Genomic DNA, 21037 nt, shown 5'->3' with positions numbered 1-21037 from the left:
CCTGGGCAACAGAGCAAAACTCTGTCTCAAAAAATAAAATAAAATAAAATAAAGTGGCCGGGCATGTTGGCTCATGCCTGTAATCCCAGCACTTTGGGAGGCCAAGGCGGGTGGATCACCTGAGGTTAGGAGATCGAGACCAGCCTGACCAATGTGGTGAAATCCTGTCTCTACTAAAAATACAAAAATTAACTGGGCATGGTGGTGTGTGCCTGTAATCCCAGCTACTGGGGAGGCTGAGACAGGAGAATTGCTTGCACCAGGGAGGCAGAGGTTGCAGTGAGCTGAGATTGCGCCACTGCAGTCTGGCCTGGGCGACAGAATGAGACTCCGTCTCAAAAAAGAAAAGAAAAAAACCACAAATTTAAAACACCAAATATTTATCATTCTTTATTCTATTTCTCCAACCACAGCTTCCCAAGTAGCTAGGACTAGAGGCACACACCGCCATGCCCAGCCAACTTTTTTTTAGACTCATCACGTTAATCGTCACAGATCCCAGAGCCAGACTTCCTGGGTTCAGATCCCATCACCGTCACTTGCCAGCTCTGTCACCCTGGGACTTCACCTCTCCATGTCTCAGTTTTCTTATAGGTAAAATAGAGATGGTGAAGATTGGTCTTAAACTCCAGGAGATACGAAAGAGATGGTGAAGGCTGGTCTTAAACTCCTGGTCACAAGCGATCCTCCCGCCTCAGCCTCCCAAAGCACTGGTATTACAGGCATGAATCACCGTGCCCAGCCAACTTTTCAGTTTCTAATTCAGGTTTCTGTGTGCGCTCAGTCTGGTAGAACGTATACAGAATGGCACAGTTACTAGAAAGGCATATTTCCCAGGATCAGTTCATAAATTGGCATTCAATCTATATAGCAATCCCTGGTAAGGTCATTTAGGGTGAGTCAGTCTCTGAGAAATTGATCCCTCTAATGTTCAGAACCTGGGGCAGAACTGGTCATTGGAGGCAGTAAGAAGTCCAGGCTTTGTGGTCAGCTAGAACTAGATTCAGATCCTGGTTCCACTGCACACAAGCCATGATGCCTCACCCTCCCCCAGCTTCAGTTTCCTTAGCCATAAAGATAGCAATACTTACCTTGCAGAATGATTGTGAGTATGAAAAGTATAATGTATATAAAGCTCTAGGCGTGCTAAAGAAGGCACTCAAGAAGTGATAATCCCTCCCTTGGGCCTTTGTCTTGTAGCCAGTTGACCTCCCTAGGTGATGTCTCTTCTGTCTTTACGAATGACCAAATCTCCCAATGTATGTGCCTGCTTTATTCTTTTTCTTTCTTCTGCTCATATAATTCTCTGTATGCTTCCATTTATTGACATTGTTCCATAGTTATTTTTAATGACTGCAGTGTGATATAGTATACTGTACTTGGCTCTAGAGAAGAGCCAAGAATCCAATTTGGATTCTTGTTCTGCAATTTTGTCAGCTCTGCAACCTGGAAAAAGTCACTTTACCTCTCTGAACCTCTCTCTGTATCTGTAAAATGAGGGAAGCGGACTATACAATTCCTAAGGCTCCTCCTTTCCTGCCCTTGAGAGACTGCAACAGTCAAAGTCAGGTAGCCTACAGAGAGCTTGGTTTAGTCTGCTCAGCAGTTTTAAAACATTAAGTTCGGGATCCCTGCCATTTACTCAGCAATTTCATTTTAGGAATTTACTAATTAGAAAATAAGCACACAAGAGCACAAAGATGTATGTACAAAGATGTACAAGGATGCCCGTCAGCATTCCTTATAATGTTAAGAATTAGGCTAAAAGCAACTTTTAATATTGTGCTTTATAATAAGAAATATATGTATATTTTGGTGTTTGTTCCCAGTTCCTGGCACAGATCTCCTAACACCCTTGAGATTGCCTGATCAATAGGGGTGCTAAGATAATCTTTTGCTCTCGTATTTGATCTTTGACTCTGATTCCTGACACGGAGCACCTAATCCTTGGAATTTCCTGCAGGATGGGAGCATCTTTTGTTCTATTGAGGCGACTCTTAGTGGGCCCCTGTGTGGGAGCTGGTCACCAGAAAAAACAAACCATGATTAGAAGTTTGAAAGTTTCACCCTCATCCTCCAGAAAGAGGAGAGGGGCTGGAGATTGAGTTAATAATTGATCACGCCTGTATGATGAAGCCTTCATAAAAATCCCTGAACTCTGGCTCGGTTTCCTGGGGGGTGGGCTCAGTCTACACCACCTCCCCTCAGCCAAGCCTACAGTAGAGGGCCCAGGCATCCTCCCCTATGGGAGAGGCGTTTGAGTAAGGAGCCTCGCCTGGGGTGTCCTAGCCTCACATTTACTGGCAAAAAAAATGAACATATATATATATTTAATCCCTGAACTACTGGGTTTGAGAGTTCCCAGGTGGCTGAACACATGGAGGTGCCTGGAGGGTGGTGAGCCCTGGGAGGGCAGGATGCTCCCACCCTTCCATATACCTTACCATGTACCTCTCTTCCTTCTGGCTGATCATCTGTCTCCTTTGTAATATCCCTTATACCTAATGAGTAACCATAAGGAATGTTCCCCTGAGTTCTGTGAGCAGCTCGAGCAAGTTAGTTGAACCCAAGGAGGGTCATGGGACCCTTTGATTTATAGCCAGTTGGTTGGAAGTACAGGACACAACCTGGGACTTCTGGCGTCTGAAGTGGGAGCAGTCTTACGGGACTGAACCCTTCACCTGCAGGACCTGATGCTTCCTCTGGGTAGATAGTGTCAGAACTGAGTTGATACCCAATTGGTGTCTGCTGGAGGATTTATGGGGAACCCCCACCCCCACAGCGTGTGGTGTCAGAAGGGAAGCATTGAGTTGGGCATAGTGGCACGTGCCTGGAATCCCAGCTACTCAGGTGGCTGAGGCAGGAAGATCGCTTGAGCCCAGGAGTTTGAGACCAGCCTGGGCAACATAGTGAGACCCCATCTCTTACACAATGAGTGTCAGGGAAAGCATTGTGTTGAGTGTGAGTAGGAAAAACAGGTTGGTTTTTCCTCTCTCACAACTTCAATGTGCAACAATAAATGAATTAAATAGATTGATGGCCCAGTTTCAGTGTGCTCCTACTATGTGCCAGGCTCTGGTCTGGTGTTGGGGATACATCAGTGGACTACAAAGGGATCCCTATCTTCATGAGTCTTACATTCTAGAAGGGGAGACAGACAATAAACAATTGACAGAAGGAAAGTGGGTGGTACCTTTGAAGATGGTAAACACTGTGGAAAAAGTTAAAGTGAGCAGGTTGTGTGTGGACCCTGAGTGTGGGGAGTACTGTTTTAAATATGGTGCCAAGGTAGGCCGCATTCAGGACTTGAAGTTGGTAAAGAAGTCAGCTACGCAGAAGTCACGGAGATGCACGCTTCAGGCTGAAGGAACAGCCAAGGCCCTGAGGCAGGAGCATCCACTGTCTTCATAGCACAGCAAGGACGCTGGGGACTGGCACAGGCTGTTGGAGGAGTGGAAGAAGAGGGCATGGGGAACCAGGGGCCAAACACAAAGGGTCTTGTTGGCCTCTGTGAGGATTGTGCATTTTATTCCAACTGAAATGGGTCTTTGCAGGGTTTGGGCAGAGGAGTGATGTGATCCATTTTTATGTTTTAGGAGGAGCAGCCTGGCTGCTATGTTAAGAACAGACTGTCAGGAGACAGGGAGAAATAGGGGGAGAGCATTTAGGATATTATTGCAGCAACATAGGCAGGAGAGATAATGATGACTCAGAGCAGGGCATATAATGAAAGTGATGAAAAACAGTTGAATTCCAGACATTTTCTAAAGAGAAAACCAACAAGACTTGCCGACAGATTGGATGTGGGGTGCAGCAGATAAGAGAAGCCAAAGATGACTCTTACGGTTTTTGCCCTGAGTAACTGGAAGGATGGAGCTGTCATCAACTGAAATGGCAAAGACGTGGGTAGGACAGGTCTGTGGGAGGAGATTAGGGGTTCGTTTTTGGAAATGTTAAGCTTGAGAAGTCTAGTAGACATCCAAAAGAAAATGTACATTTATCGGCCTTTAATATTGAATGTGCCTCCAGTGTTAGCAGAGTAACTGGCCCTCCAGATATATGGTTGGATGAAAGAACAAGAAAAGTTGTTCAAGTATTAAGTGAAATAAGTATGAGATGACCCCATTTTGTTTTATGTATATGCATACACACACACACACACACACATTTGTAACTCTTCTTACATATTGCCAGATTGCTCTACAGAAAAACTGAACCAATCTAGAATTCCAGCAGTGAAAGAATGCTAGACAGTCTATTAGGAAAGACATCTCCTATGAGGTCGGGATTTCAATTTCACACCAAAAAATTACTTAGCACTTTTTCCAGCTGCCATGGAGACATAAAAAGGCTTCACTTGGATCTTCCATTCTTTTCAGGTGTAGGAATTGGCGTGGTCCATGCTGGGTATGAGAGACGCCTGGCCCATCACCTAGGGGCACACAGCACGCCCTCTATCCTAGGAATCATTAACGGGAAAATCTCCTTCTTCCACAATGCAGTTGTCCGTGAAAATCTGCGACAATTTGTAGAAAGTCTTCTTCCAGGGAACTTGGTGGAGAAAGTAAGTATCTGTCAAGGAAAACATGGCTGAGAAGTAGTTTAAGAGGTACCTAGGACTGTTAATTGCCCAGAACATTTTCTGTAGTCCTCTCAAACCTGAGTTTCATTGTGAGGAAGGCATGACACTTATTAATTAATTAATTACTCAAACTAAATCATTTAAGTGAAGTCTGTAGGAGACTAATAATTGAAACAGATGAAGTACAGAGACTGAAAGAATTAATTCCTATTAATACCCATCTTGCAGAACTTACACTGTCATAGGAATCTGAGCCTAAAATGACAGTGCCTATTTTCTAAACAAAAAAATTAAATCACATGTTAGAAAGAATTAGGGATTTCTTTCCAGCTCATAAATTTGTTCATGTGAAGATATTTGTCTTTATTCAAATTTAATTATATTTGGTTATATGTTTAACGATCATATCTATAGAAAATGCCAGATTCCATGAAATCAAATATTATTTTTGAAACTTCAGAAACTTACAGTGACAATAATATGAATGAATTTCACAAAGAAAAGGTTGAAATAGAGAAGCCAGATAAAGTTCACAATGGTCTATTATTTCCATATTTAAGCACCTAATATGTTTTTTTCAATATCTTAATTTAGGGATCAAAGTAACTAGGAACGGACTCTCATTTTGCTTTAAATAATTCATTCTCTTAAGAATACAGGGAAAGTGAACATAAAAAATTTTCATCGTATTTCTACATGTGCTATTCCTAGACTGTCCTACTGGGATCATTATCTATAGAAGAAATATTTGTTGGAATTAACTTAAAAGTTTGTCAGAGAATATTGGAGGCTCCTAAAATGGTGATAGATTGTCCTGATAGATCCTCAAACATTTATATAAAATATCTCTTCTGTGCCCGGCATAGATTAACGTAGCCATTTCAAGCAGCTCCCAAGCGGGTGGTTATTTCCAGTATGTTGGAGCCCATCGTAATGAGTTGGGAAAGGCTTCCTGGCAGAAGTGACCCTTGGACCAGGTTGGGTTGCAGGCAGGCAGAAATCCGGAGACACGAAATAGCCCGCTTTGTAAGAAGTTTTCACTGGTGAGCAGCAGAGGAGGGGGATGGAGAGGTTATTAGGAATCTCCCTGTGAGGGCCTCAGAGCACCTTCACGCTCCTTTAAGGAACTTGGGCCTTGGCCCACATGGAGCTGTTGTAGGGGTTTGAGCAGAAGAGTGAAATGATCAAATTTGAGTTTTATATAAATCATTCTAGATGCAGTATGGAAAGATAAACTTTTTTTAACGACTAAGAAAAATTTCTAGCTAGATAATTTATTCATGTTTTTAATTTCTCTCAGGAATATTTTAAGATATCAATGGAGGAAAGTAACAATTCAGATAACAATAAATGAAATTATATAATGTATAGAGGGGGTGGACCAGCTTATTTTTATTTACGCCGTTTAAAAAGAGCAAGCTGGCCTAGAGTGGTGGCTCATACCTGTAATCCCAGCACTTCAGGAGGCTGAGGTGTGAGCATCGCTTGAGTCCATAAGTTCAAGACCAGCCTGGGCAACATACTGAGACCCAATCTCTACAAAAAATGCAAACATTAGCCAGGCATGGTGCCATGTACCTGTAGCCCCAGCTATTCAGGAGGCTGAGGTGGGAGGATCGCTTGATCCTGGGAGGTTTGGGAGGTTGAGGGTGCAATGAGCCATGATCATGCCACTGCACTCTAGCCTGGGCAACAAAGCAAGACCCTGTCTCAGAAAAAAGGGTAAGGGGCAAGCTGGGAGACTGAGGTGTGATAGATAGATGGGAGACTGAGGCATGATAGATAGATAGGTAGATAGATAGATATTGAAAGGGGCAGTTGTGCGTTATTTTCTGCTGGCTAGTATATTAAGAAGTATACTCTGTAATTAAGCAAGAACCAACTCTGGAAGCTCAGTTTTTATAATATGGTCAGTAATTGTTTCAGACAGGATTATGATTTCAGTCTGTAAGAGTTCAATGAAAATATGAAATCAATATCACCATTCTTTTAATAGCTTTAGCCAAATGAAGACAAAAAGATTAGTTATCTGCATTTTTATTTTTTGCAATCTTTTACACTTACTTGATTTGTTTATTTTCTCCTGACTGGAGTATAATACAATTGTTAAGAATTAAATATTGAGACTAACATTCTATTTTCAATTTAAGGTTACAAATAAAAATTACGTCAGATTCCTCTCTGGCTGGCAGCAAGAGAATAAGCCTCATGTCCTTCTGTTTGACCAAACGCCCATTGTGCCACTGTTATACAAGGTACTTTCTATGCTGGGATAATGGTTTCTTTTTCTTTTCTTTTCTTTTCTTTTTTTTTTTTTTTTTTTTTTTTAGCAGAAAGTAATCTCTGAGTTGGAACTTATAGCCTATTTGTCTTTTTTGTAAGAAACAGTTTCATCCATGAGAAATGTTTGAAGACCAGAAATTTTACATAACCATCATACATTGAGTACTGATTAATGCCAGTTACTGTGTTAGTGCTTTCTATGCACATATCATGTAATCCTCAGAAGAACCCAGTGATGGAGATACTATCCCTGTTTCTTTTTTTTTTTTTTTGAGACAGTCTCGCTCTGTCGCCCAGGCTGGAGTGCAGTGGCGCGATCTCCTCGGCTCACTGCAGCCTCCATCTCCCAGGTTCAAGTGATTCTTCTGCCTCAGCCTCCCAAGTAGCTGGGACTACATGTGCGTGCTACCATGCCCAGCTAATGTTTGTATTTTTAGTAGAGACAGGGTTTCACCATGTTGGCCAGGCTGCTCTCGAACTCCTGACCTTGTGACCTGCCCGCCTCAGCCTCCCAAATTGCTGGGATTACAGGCGTGAGCCACTGTGATGGGCTTTTTTTTTTTTTTTCGGAGACCAAGTCTCACTCTGTTGCCCATGCTGGAGTGCAGTGGTGTGATCTAGACTCACTGCAACCTCCGCCTACCGGGTTCAAGCAATTCTTTCACCTCTGCCTCCAGAGTAGCTGGGACTGCAGGCACACACCACCACGCTCGGCTAATTTTTGTGTTTTAGTGGAGATGGGGTTTCACCATGTTGGCCAGGCTGGTCTTGAACTCCTGACCTCAAGTGATCCGCCCACCTTGGCCTCCCAAAGTGCTGGGATTAAAGGCATGAGCCACCACGCCTGGCCACTATCCCTGTTTGCATAGACCAAGATACTGAGGCTTAGAGCGGTCATATAACCCACCTAAGTTCTCACTACAGCATGGTGAGCGCGATTCCCACTGACTTCAGACCTGCCCTCTGAATGATTCCCCCACTACACTCCCAGCCTACCTACACTCCCCAGTACCTCTCATGTCACTGTGACATGAGATGGAGAGGAAGGTGTTATCAGTGGCATGGTCACTGCCATCTTACCTAATTACGGTACAGGTAATCCCCAAACTCATGCCTCCTGACCAGTACAGATTTCAAGAAGATCGTTATTTTGCTTTAGCTATGAAAAAGAAGAGAGTTGTTTGTATTTACTTTGTTGGTACAGTTTTTGCACATGGAACACCATAGAATGGAAGTATACAAGGATACGGAAGACCTAGTGGAGCTGTATAAGCTGGCATGCACCTCTCTGCTCAGTGATGTGAAAAAGCTCTACTTGATTTGTCATTTACATCTTTGCTGTAGTTTTATTTTCCTCCTCTCTATTATGCCCTAACAGTTGACTGCCTTTGCATACAAAGATTATTTATCATTTGGATATGTATATGTGGGTTTGAGAGGGACGGAAGAGATGACAAGGCGGTACAACATCAATATCTACGCCCCTACCCTCTTGGTCTTTAAAGAACATATAAACAAGCCTGCCGATGTTATCCAGGTACGTGAGGGTCACCTTGGTTAAGATTTTCTTCACATTTTATCCCAAGATTTTATGTAAATAAACAGCAAAATTGAACAAAGTGGCTGAAGGAAAGGATCTTCCTTCAGATGCACAAAATTTTTTAATGAATTTTTTTATCTAACTTGGTACCGTTTGCTTTAAAATTTTTAATTTAAAACGTTTAAAAATTTTAGCACCTTTAAAGGGCTCCTGTTGGAAAACCAACAATCTTTTTCCAAAATGAATTTAAAAGTTAAATGTAAAACAGTAATAAAAAGGAATAAGAAGAAGCCACAAACTAACTGAGAGAATGTACAGATGAATATTTATCTGATCTTAAGGTAGGAAAGGGTTAAAAAGCATTGGGGAAAAATCTTGGAAAATCTTGATAACTTGACTCTAAATTTTATGTTTTTATGTAAATACTTTAAAATGTAAAGTTAAAAAACTGGGGGAATATTTATAACAAATATTAAAATGTTGATATTTTTAATTTCTAAAGAGCTTTTAATCAAGAAAATCATAAAATTCTGAGAAGACTAATAACCATTTTTAAAAATTAAATCTCACAAGTAATCAGAGAACATTAACTTTTTTTCACCCATCCAACTGTCAAAGATTTTCTAAGTTAAAATAGTACTGTTGAGGATATAGAGAAACAAGTGCTATCTTGCTAGAGGCAGTCCACTCTAATGGCAGCTCAGGTGTCCTGTGAACACAGAAGGGTACCTGAAACCATGGAAACCAGATGGGAAAGTGGACTGTAAAGAAAGAAGAGCAGGTTTAGAAAGATAAGAACTTTGGCTGTGGATATACTGAATTAGAGCTGCCTGTAGGAAATAGAAGGGGAGAAGTCCTTTCTACAGTTGGGTATAGGAATCGAGATCTTAAGAAAAGCATACAGGCTGGGGATAGAAACTGGTGGATCATCAGTAAATGGTTAGGGGTTGAAGTCCTGAGTAGGGTAAGATCTTCCCGGCATAATACTGTAGTCTCCCCTGATCCACCCCACTTACCCCTTTTTCAGTTTCTGAGGTTTCAGTTACCCGCAGTCAACCAGGTCCAAAACATAGGTGACTACAGTGCAAGAAGATATTTTGAAGCCGGGCGTGGTGGCTCACGCCTGTAATCCCAGCACTTTGGGAGGCCGAGGCGGGCAGATCACGAGGTCAGGAGATTGAGACCATCCTGGCCAACGTGGTGAAACCCCGTCTCTACTAAAAATACAAAAAATTAGCCAGGCGTGGTGGTGGGCCCCTGTAGTCCCAGCTACTCGGGAGGCTGGGGCAGGAGAATGGCGTGAACCCAGGAGGCGGAGCTTGCAGTGAGCTGAGATCACGCCACCCACTGCACTCCAGCCTGGGCAACAGAGCAAGACTCCGTCTCAAAAAAAAAAAAAAAAAAAAAAAGATGTTTTGAGCGAGGGGGACCATATTCACATCACTTTATTACAGTATATTGTTAGAATTGTTCTATTTAAATATTGTTGTTGTTAATCTCTTGCTGTGCCTAATTGATAAACTTTATCATAGGTATGTGTATAGGAAAAAAACATAGTTTGTATAGAGTTCAGTACTATGTGGTTTCAGGCACCTGCTGGGGGTCTTGGAATGTATCCTCTGCAGTTAAGGGATGACTGCTGTATGTAAAGTAAGGCCAAGGAGGCCAAGGACAAAACTCAGAACAGCCACCGGCACACAAGACAAGGGGGTGCCTGATGGAGACGAGAAGGTGCCGCAAGTCAGGAAGAAAACAAATACCAGTGTCCGAATAGAAAAGAGAAGATAATCTCAATCCAGGGTAAATGGATGAGGATTTCCTAAATTGGTCTTTCGGAACAGTTTATAGTTCTGAGAATTATATTTATTTATCCCACTGGGGAAAATTGTAAATCAAATACATTTACAAAATTATTGGTAGAATGGCTGCTTTACCAGCTTGCTCTCTGTGGATATCAAGCGTATGCTTAACAAACTCAGTTTTCACAACAGCAGGTGGCTTAATGATCACTAGTAGCACCAGTGGTTTCCTGTTGCTCTAGGTAATTTGTTGTCATTGCTATATGGTATTTATGGCCATTATAATTTATTGAATCATTCTTCTGTTGGTGGACATTGGGGGCTTTGAGGAATAGTGTTGCAATGAATATCATAACCTAAGTACAGAGTTCTCTAGGACAGCAGTTTTCAGAATGTGGTTAATAGACTCCTGGGGATTCTCAAAGATCCTTCAAGAGGAAGTCTGTGAGATCATATCAAGACACGATTTGCCTTTTTCACTGTGTTGACATTTACACTGATAGTACCAAAGCAGTAGTGGGTGAAGCTGCCAGTGCCAGTGCGTGAATCCAGGCAGGGCACCAGGCCACCTACCATCATTGTGTGCTTCACCCCCAATCACTCACAGCAAAAACAAACCACTAGATTCACTTCATGTATTTTGTTTTCTTTTGTTTTTTGAGACAGAATCTCACTCTGTTGCCCAGGCTGGAGTGCAATGGCATGATCTCGGCTCACTGCAACCTCCGCCTCCCGGGTTCAGGCAATTCTTCTGCCTCAGCCTCCCGAGTTGCTGGGATTACAGGCACCTGCCACCATGCCCGGCTAATTTTTGTATTTTTAGTAGAGATGGGGTTTCACCATGTTGGCCAGGCTGTTCTTGAATTCCTGACCTCAGGTGATCCGCCCACCTCAGTCTCCCAAAGTGGTGGGATTACAGGCGTGAGCCTCCGTGCCCGGCCTCACCTTATATCTTTGATGAAGCAGTAAGAAGTGTTAATTTTATTAAACCTTAACCCTTGAGTGCATGTCTTTTTGATGGATTTAGTATTCTGTGTGATGAGCTGGGAAGTGTGCATAAAGCTGTCCTGCTGCACAACAGAGTACAAATGTCCTGAGGACAAGTGCTTACCTTGCCACTTTTCTTAATGGAATATCATTTTTACTTGGAAGAATGACAGACAACTATGGTTATTTAGACTCGGGAATTTGGCAGACATTTTCTCTAAAACAGTTGAAGTGATGTGGCACTTTAAAACAAACAACTGGTGGTATTTATTGCCAGTGATAAAATTCAGGCTTCCAAGAACATTAGAATTTCGAAAAATTTGTACTGGCCATCATGACAGCTTCTCAGAATTTTCTGATGAGATTGGTTCATCAAAGTGATGTGGTTTTTTTTGTTTTTGCTTTTGTTTTTGTTTTTTAGAGGATCTCACTCTGTCACTCAGGCTGGAGTGCAGTGGCACAGCTTCGGCTCACTGCAGCTCCGACTTCCTGGCCTCAAGTGATCCTTCTGCCTCAGTCTCCCGAGCAGCTGAGACTACAGGCATGCACTACTGGCTAATTTTTTAAAAAAATTTTTTTTGCTGAGGCAGGCATATCATCTGAATTCAGGAGTTCAAGACCAGCCTGGCCAACATGGTGAAACCCCGTCTCTACTAAAAATACAAAAAAGCCGGGTGTGGTGGCATGCACCTGTAATCCCAGCTACCCGGGAGGCTGAGACAGGAGATTCACTTGAACCCAGGAGGCAAAGGTTGCAGTGAGCCAAGATTGTTTCACTGTACTCCAGCCTGGGTGAGAATGAGACTCTGTCTCAAAAAAAAAAAAATTTTTTTTGTTTGAGAGACAGGGTCTCACTTTGTTGACTAGGATGGTCTTGAACTCCTGGCCTCAAGTGGTCCTCCTGCCTGGGCCTCCCAAAGTGCTGGGATTACAGGTGTGAGCCACTGCACCCAGCCCGTTCTTTTTTTAATAAGTATAATAAAATATGTTGGCCAGGCGTGGTGACTCAAGCCTGTAATCCCAGTACTTTGGGAGGCTGAGGCAGGTGGATCATGAGGTCAGGAGTTCGAGACCAGCCTGCCCAATATGGTGAAACCCTGTTTCTACTAAAAAAAAAAAAAATACAAAAATTAGCTGGCATGGTGGCATGCACCTGTAGTCCCAGCTATTCGGGAGGCTGAGGCAGAAGAATCACTTGAACCTGGGAGGCGGGGGTTGCAGTGAGCCAAGATCGCGCCACTGCACTCCAGCCTGGGCGACAGAGTGGGACTTCATCTCAAAAAAAAAAGTTATTGTTTGGAAGATCAGTGGACCAATATTCACATACCCTGCATTCAGATGACCAGTGCAGGGTATTATGAAATAATACATGAGTAAAAGATCCATTATAAGTGCAAGGAACACAGATTTCTTCTTTTTTTTATTTTAATTTTTTTGTTTTTAATTTTTTTTTTTTAATTCTTGTCAACAGGAAGTCATCTTCTCATTTGTATATGAACCTTTTGGATGCCCTCATTATGATATGCCTACCTGTTATGTGTCTTTTTATTATTATTATTATTTTTTTTTTTTTTTTTTTTTTTGGAGACAGAGTCTTGCTCTGTCTCTAAGGCTGGAGTGCAGTGGTGAGATCTCGACTCACTGCAACCTCCGCCTCCTGGGTTCAAGTGATTCTTGTGCCTCAGCCTTCGGAATAGCTGGGACTACAGGCACAAGCCACCACACCTGGCTAATTTTTTTGTATTTTTAATAGAGACAGGGTTTCACCATGTTGGCCAGGCTGGTCTCGAGCGCCTGACCTCAGATGATCCGCCCACCTCCGCCTCCCAAAGTGCTGGGATTACAGGTGTGAGCCACCGCGCCCGGCCTGTCTATTAAGTCTTTTACCCATTTTTTAATTAGATTATCTGCCTTTCTGTAATTGATTTGTAGGGGTTATTTATATGTTCATCTCTTTTTTTCCTGTTTTTTTCTCATAGTCTTTTGTTTATCTCCATGACAAATATCTTCACCCATTCTGTGGCTTGTCTTTTGTTTTGTTTTGTTTTGTTTTTTTTGAGATGGAGTTTCACTCTTGTTGCCCAGGCTAGAGTGCAGTGGTGTGATCTCAGCTCACTGCAACCTCCGCCTCCCGGGTTCAAGCGATTCTCCTGCCTCAGCCTCCTGAATAGCTGGGATCTAGGCACACTCCACCACGCCCAGCTAATTTTTGTATTTTTGGTAGAGATGGGGTTTCACCATGTTGGCCAGGCTGGTCTCGAACTCCTGACCTCAGATGATCCACCCATCTCGGCCTCCCAAAGTGCTGGGATTACAGACGTGAGTCACCGCACCTGGCTGTTTTTATTATTTTTATGATACCCACATTTTAAAATTATTTATTGACATATAATACACATGCAGAAAGATGCACAAGTCAGAGGTGTGAAGCTCAGTGAATTCTCACACAATGAACACATCCATGTTAGCTTCACTTGATCAAGAAACAAAATATTGTCATCAGCCCAGAAGGCCCCTCCCTCCCCCTACCTACTTACCTCCTTCCCAAAGGTCAGCACTATCCTGTTTTCTAACAGCATAGATTCGTCTTTGCATTTTTGAATTTTATCCAAATGGAATAATGTAGTGTATATATCTTGTATCTGGTTTCTCTCAGCTTATGTTTTTGAGATTCATACATGTCATTATTTGGAGTTTTATCTTCATTCTTGTTGTTGAAAATTGCATGGCCAGGCACAGTGGCTCACACCTGTAATACCAGCACTCTGGGTGGTCGAGACGGGCAGATCATTTGAGCCCAGGAGGTCGAGACCAGCCTGGGCAACATGGCAAAACCTTGTCTCTACAAAAAATACAAAATTAGCTGGGTGTGGTGGTACACACCTGAAGTTCCAGCTACTTGGAGGGCTGAGGCAGGAGAATTGCTTCAGCCCGGGAGGTCAAGGCTGCAGTGAGCTGTGTTCGTGCCACTGCACTACAACCTGAGCAACAGAGCAAGACCCTGTCTCAAGAAAAAAAAAGAAAGAAAATTGCATGATAGGAATAGACTACGGTGTGTTTGTCCAGTCCATTCTATTGTTGACAGAGTTTTTCCAGTTTTTGGTTATTTGAATAATGATGCCATGAATATATTACTGTATTTGATGTCTTTTTGATGAACATAAATTCTTTTAGTATATTCACTCATATCAATATTTTCCTTTGTGATTGGTTCTTCCTTGTTTCTATTTAAGACATACTTCCCCTACATCAAAAATCATGAAGGTATTCTTCTCATAGAGCTTCTAAAAGCTGTATAGCTTTGCCTTTTATATTTAAGTATTTAAAATCATTTGGAATAGTCTTGATATCTGATAGAACAAATCTCCTCACTTTGTTTTTTAGATTTGGGGAAAGGTTTTTTTTCCTTCAAAAGCATTATAGCTGTTGGTCTTTTGTACTTTTTGTATATATTGGTCTTTTGTACTTTTTGTATACATTTTAAATTCTGTCAACTTCCATCAAAACAAACCAACCCAAAAAACTTACTGGTGTCTTATTGGGTTTATACTGATTCTTAAGTCGGTTTGGGGAGAATAGAGATAGTATAAAAGGCAAAGCTATACGGCTTTTAGAAGCTCTGAGAAGAATACCTTCATGATCTTGATATAGGGGAAGTATGTCTTAAAGTGATTCTATCCTTAGAAAATTGGGCCTTCCAACCTTTGAACATGATATATCTGTTTCATTTGTTTAGGTCTTCTGTAATATGTCTTCATAAATTTTATAATTTTCTCTGGAAAGAACATTTTTTTCAACTTATTTCTAGGTGCCTCCTATTTTTTATCCTATTAAAAAGCTTTTTTTTTTGTTTGATAGTTTATGCTGCAGAAAAAATTTTTTAAAAAAGAATGTAGGCCAGGCGCGGTGGCTCACACCTGTAATCCTCGTACTTTTGGAGGCCGAGGCAGGTGGATTGCCTGAGACCAGGAGTTCAAGATCAGCCTGGGCAACGTGGTGAAACCCCGTCTCTACTAAAATACAAAAAAAAAAAAAAAATAGCCAGGTGTGGCAGCATGCTCCTGTAGTCCCAGCTACTCTGAAGGCTGAGACAGGAGAACTGCTTGAACTCAGGAGGCGGAGGTTGCAGTGAGCCAAGATTGTGCCACTGCACTCCAGCCTGGCTACAGAGCAAGACTCCATCTCAAAAAAAAAAAAAAAAAAAAGAGGCCGGGTGCGGTGGCTCACGCCTGTAATCCCAGCATTTTGGGAGGCTGAGGCAGGTGGATCACCAGGTCAGGAGTTCGAGACCAGCCTGGCCAACATGGTGAAACCCTGTCTCTAGTAAAAATACAAAAATTACCTGGGCGCGGTGGTAGATGCCTGTAATCCTAGCTCCTTAGAAGGCTGAGGCGGAGAATTGCTTGAACCCAGGAGGCAGAGGTTGCAGTGAACCAAGATCACACCACTGCACTCCAGCCTGGGCGACAGAGTGAGACTCCGTCTCAAAAAAAAAAAAAAAAAAAAGGTAAGGCCAGGTGTGGTGGCTAATGCCTGTAATCCTAGCACTTTGGGAGGCCAAGTCGGGTGGATCAGGAGTTTGAGGTCAGGAGTTCGAGACCAGCCTGACCAACATGGAGAAACCCCGTCTCTATTAAAAATACAAAATTAGCCGGGCGTGGTGTTGCATGCCTATAATCCCAGCTACTCAGGAGGCTGAGGCAGGAGAATCACTTGAACCCGGGAGGCGGAGGTTGTGATGAGCCACGATCGTGCCATTGCACTTCAGCCTGGGCAACAAGAGCGAAACTCCATCTCAAAAAAAAAAAAGAGAATGTAAAGGGAGCCGGGTGCAGTGGCTCACCCTAGCACTTTTGGAGGCTGAGGTGGGAGGACCACTTGAGCTCAGGAGTTCAAGACCAGCCTGGGCAACACAGTGAGACTTTATCTTTTTTTTTTTTTTTTTTTAATTTTGGAAAAAAGAATGAAGACAGTATCTTTTTATTGTTTTTTCTGTTTGCTGGTATAAGTAATACAGTTGTTGGTTGTTTTGTTTTGTTTTGTTTTGTTTTAAGACGGAGTCTTGCTCTGTCGCCCAGGCTGGAGTGCAATGGCCTGATCTCGGCTCACTGCAACCTCCACCTCCCGGGTTCAAGTAATTCTCCTGCCTCTCAGCCTCCTGAGTAGCTGGGATTACAGGCATGCACCACAATGCCCCGCTAATTTTTGTATTTTTTAGTCGAGGAGGGGTTTCGCCATGTTGGCCAGGCTGGTCTCAGGTGATCTGCCCACCTCGGCCTCCCACTGTGCTGGGATTATAGGCGTGAGCCACCGCGCCCAGCCTTGATTTTGAAACAAAAACTTTGTATCATCCAGCAACCTTGCTAAACTCTTCTATTAACTTAAATAATTTATCTGTACCATCTTTTAGATCAGCTAACTATATAATCATATCATCTGAGATTAATGACAATTTTACTTCTTTTTTTTTCCAGCCCTCATTTTATTTCTTTTTCTGACATTACTCCTGACAGCTGACATGATGTGGAATAGAAGTGTAGTAATCGGGGGCTGTCCTTGTTCTTGATTTCAAAGAGAGGGAAGGCTTTCAGCATTTCCCCAATAAGTGTGTTTGCAGAAGGCTTTTAAAATGTGGATACCCTTTATCAGGTTAAAGAAGGTCCTTCTACTCCTTATTGACTAAAAGTTCTAACCACAATTGGTATGATTTTTATCAAATACTTTTTCTACATCCATTAGATTATTCTGATTTTTCTTCTTTAATCTATATTGTGCTAACTCATATTAATTCATTCTCTAATGTTAAACCTAACTTGCATTCATGAAATAAATCCAACAAGATTATGATTTCTATTATGCTTTCAATATATTGCTGGATTCCATTTGCTAACATTTTGCTTAGGACTTTGACATTCATGTTCAGAAATGAGATTGACTTCTAACTTTTCCTTATCGTGATACCCATGTGTTGCTTTTTCTCTTCTCAGGAAGACTTTATGTGAGATTGTCTTCCTTGAAAGTTTGATTGAAAGCATCTGTAATGCCATCTGGGCCTTGAGCTTGGGTTTCTGGGTTTCGCTTTAAGGAAAGATTTTTGACTACTGATTATTTAGGTTTTCTGTTTTAACTTCTGCATTGTAGGTAGTGATTCCTTCTTGTCATCTTTGAGAATGATTATTTTATGCCTTCTCTTTTGTTTTCATGGTTGGTTTTACCAGAGGCTTGTCGATTGTATTAGCTTTTTCAAAGAACCAGTTTTGTCTTTGTTAATTCTTCTTCTTATATTAATATATTCATTTCTTGTTTCATTAATTTCTATTTTTATCTGTATTATTTCCTTTCTACTTTTATATTTTTGCTGTTTTTGACTTGACAGAGATGTTTATTTCATTAACTTCTTTTCTATTATGTTAATTGTAAAATTCCCCTTCAAGTACTACTTTATATGTATCTCAGAGTTCTTATAAATAGTATTTTTCATCAGTCATTAAAGTTCAAAATATTTTCTAATATCTGATAGGCGTTCTTGTTTTGGTTTTTTTTTTTTTCTTTTTTAGTCAGTCTTGCTCTGTCACCCAGGCTGGAGTGTAGTGATGTCATCATGGCTCACTGCAGCCTTGGCTTCCTATGCTCAAGTGATCCTCACCCTTCAACCTCCCAAGTAGCTGGGACTACAGGCACATGCCACCATGCCCAGCTAACAACTTTTTTTTTCCTTTTTTTTCTTTTAGGAGACAGGGTTTCACTCCCGTTGCCCAGGCTGGTATGCTCTCCCAGCCTCAAGCAGTCCTCCTGCCTCAGCCTCCTGAGTAGCTGGGACCAAGGCCATGCCTGGCTAATTTTTGTACTTTTAGTAGAGACAGGGTTTCACTATGTTGCACAGGCTGGTCTTGAACTCCTGACCTCAAGTGATCCACCTGCCTTGACTTCCCAAAGTGCTGGGATTACAGGCATGAGCCACCATACCCAGCCCTTTTTTTTTTTTTTTTTTTTTTTTTTTTTTTTTTTTTTTCTTGAGACAGGGTCTCAGTCTGTCACACAGGCTAGAGTCCAGTGGTGTGATCCTAGCTCACTGCAGTCTCTTAAGTCTTGGGCTCAAGCAGTCCTCCCACCTCCACCTCCCAGGTAGCTGGGATTGCAGGCATGCACCACCATCATGCCTGGCTAATTTTTTTTTATTTTTAGTAGAGACAAGATCTCATTATGTTGCCCAGGCTGGTCTCGATCTTCTAAGCTCAAGCAATCCTCCTGCTTCGGCCTCCCAAAGTTCGGGGATTATAGGAGTGAGCCACTGTGCCTGGCCTTTTGTTTGTTTGTTTTTAATTTTTTGTAGAGATGGGATCTCTCCATGTTGCACAGGCTGGTCTCTAACTCTTGGGTTCAAGGGATCCTCTTGCCTTGGCCTCCCAAAGCATTTGGGTTAGAGGAATGAGCCTCCATACCTGGCCGTGTTTCTTAATTTCCAAACATAAAGGGAAATGTTTACATTTCTGGTTTGCATTTTATATGGAATTCTAGGTTAATTACCTTGTGGTCAGAATACCTGCTGTCAATGATTTCAATCCTTTGAAATGTGTGAAAGTTAGCAATAAAATGGTCACACGGTTTTGTAACCTGCCTTTTATACTTTGCAACATTGTTGCTTTGGGATTTATTTTTAATTGCCCAGTTCGCTACAAATCCTAAATGGAAATAATTTTGCCTAAAATTCAAAATGATTGACTTTTTGTTTTGGGTTTTTGTTTTGTTTCGTGTTTGGTTTTGTTTTGTTTTTGAGATGGAGTCTCGCTCTGTCGCCCAGGCCAAAGTGCAGTGGCGTGATCTCGGCTCACTGCAACCTCCGTCTCCCAGGTTCAACTGATTCTCTTGCCTCAGCCTTCCAAGTAGCTGGGACTACAGACACACGTCACCATGCCTGGCTAATTTCTGTATTTTTAGTAGAGACGGGGTTTCACTATGTTGGCCAGGCTGGTCTCAAACTCCTGACCTCGTGATCTACCCACCTCAGCCTCCCAAAGTTCTAGGATTTCAGATGTGAGCCACCACGTCTGGCCATGACTGACTTTTTTAATTTGTCAGCATAAAACAGTGAATAAAAATTCTCCAGTGGAAAGTGTACTTGATTTTCCCTTTGACCCGAAATAGCTGCATCATTGCTTTCAGCCCTGCATTGCTGAAATAGATCACCACATGTTTATTCGCTCAAACAGGTCTGTCTTGTTTGGTTATATTACTTTAGCCAAGGTCAGCTACGTTTTTATTAAGCTGGTAAGTAAAGAAAGCCCATCTATTCGCATTGAGAACACTGCATAAAATCTAGCTGATTCTTGGTTTTTCTCTAGGCCCGAGGTATGAAGAAGCAAATCATTGACGACTTCATCACCCAAAACAAATATCTATTGGCAGCCAGGCTCACCAGCCAGAAGTTGTTCCATGAACTCTGCCCTGTGAAACGGTCGCATCGACAGAGGAAGTAAGGACTTAAGGCTTTGCCTCTGCTTGTTATTACAATAGAAGGATCATGATTCATTTTACTATATGGTGACTAGACATCTGCCCTGTAACATTGAGAACTTATTCTTCATTTAACAAATACTGGGCCGGGCATGGTGGCTCATGCCTGTAATCCCAGCACTTTGGGAGGCCGAGGAGGGCGGATCATCTGAGGTCCGGAGTTCGAGACCAGCCTGACCAACATGGAGAAACCCCATCTCGACTAAAAATACAAAATTAGCCGGGCATGGTGGCTTATGCCTGTAATCCCAGCTACTAGGGAGGCTGAGGCAGGAGAATCACTTGAACCTGGGAGGCAGAGGTTGCGGTGAGCCGAGATCATGCCATTGCACTCCAGCCTGGGCAACAAGAGTGAAACTCTGTCTCAAAAAAAAAAAAAAAAAAAAAAACTGATTAGTGACTGTGATGGTAATCATACTAATATGATGTATTAGTCCAGGGCACTTTAGCACCAAATTGTCAGATGTGCCAGCCTGTCCTAGTGGTCAGAGAAGATTTCCCTAAGATGTAACATTTCAGCTGAGACCTGAAGGATGAGCACAGTTTAGCCAGGCGTCTGGGAGAGACTGGGTCACTTTACAGAAGCACAGAATATGGAAGAGTGACTGTCCCTACTAAAGCATTCCACACAGGGTGAGTCTTTGGAGGTCTTGGGAAGGAGCAAGGATAACGATTAAACAGTAGGGAAGTATAGAGTATTGAGGAAATGGATTGGTGGGAATCGGGAAGGCTAAGTTACATGTATTCAATAAAGTATGAAGAGTTATTATACAAAGTATCTAAAAAGTCTAGAAATTCAGGGAATGTATTCATTACACCTTCTCAGGTGAATGAATCAGTAGCTTTAAATTTAGGGCTGTTTCATCTGTAAAAGGTATCTGGATATGGAAGGAAAACATATCAATCATGTAACTTGAAAATATAAAACATAATTTCCCTGTGTGTCTAGGCTTTTCAGATTCCTTTATAGTCTTAAGAGCGAAGAAAAAAATGACTTAAATATAAAAAAAGAATATCCTGGACTGTAAGGATTGTTGTTTACACAGCCTTCAAAAAATATCCCAAATCCACACACTTCTCACTTTTTTTAACCACTGCTACCCTGGAACAAGCCACCATCGTCTCCCAGCGAGACCCCCCGGCAGCCTTCTAACTAGTCTCTCTGCTCCATTCCACTCTTGTACCCTCCAGGCAGGTGTCCACACGTCAGCCAATAATGTTTGAAAATGCAAATCAGATCCAGTCACTCTCCATCCTGGGGTCTTTGCACTTGTAGTCTCTCTACCTGGGATGCTCTGACCCCATTTCCTGTCATAACAATGCCACCTTTTC

At 42.1% G+C, this 21037-nt stretch overlaps 1 protein-coding gene and 1 non-coding gene across 5 annotated transcripts in view; both read left to right on the top strand.

Annotated features, from left to right (window-relative positions):
- The window catches only part of DNAJC16 (DnaJ heat shock protein family (Hsp40) member C16), a 46861-nt gene that overhangs the window by 15120 nt on the left and 10704 nt on the right, over nt 1–21037 (top strand). For all 4 annotated transcript variants that reach the window (XM_008951766.5, XM_003806255.5, XM_055097943.2 and 1 more), the window contains 4 exons: nt 4380–4564; nt 6733–6837; nt 8244–8402; nt 19534–19664. In XM_008951766.5, the coding sequence (XP_008950014.1) occupies nt 4380–4564; nt 6733–6837; nt 8244–8402; nt 19534–19664 (580 nt within the window). The remainder of the gene's footprint in view (nt 1–4379; nt 4565–6732; nt 6838–8243; nt 8403–19533; nt 19665–21037) is intronic.
- LOC112438586 (small Cajal body-specific RNA 21) lies at nt 2160–2299 on the top strand. The gene has a single exon (XR_003026995.1). It is a non-coding gene; the product is annotated as a small Cajal body-specific RNA 21 (non-coding RNA).

This window comes from Pan paniscus, chromosome 1 (genome assembly GCF_029289425.2).
Source record: "Pan paniscus chromosome 1, NHGRI_mPanPan1-v2.0_pri, whole genome shotgun sequence".
In the NCBI taxonomy this organism is placed as follows: domain Eukaryota; kingdom Metazoa; phylum Chordata; class Mammalia; order Primates; family Hominidae; genus Pan; species Pan paniscus.
This window is presented reverse-complemented; position numbering and strand designations above follow the sequence as displayed.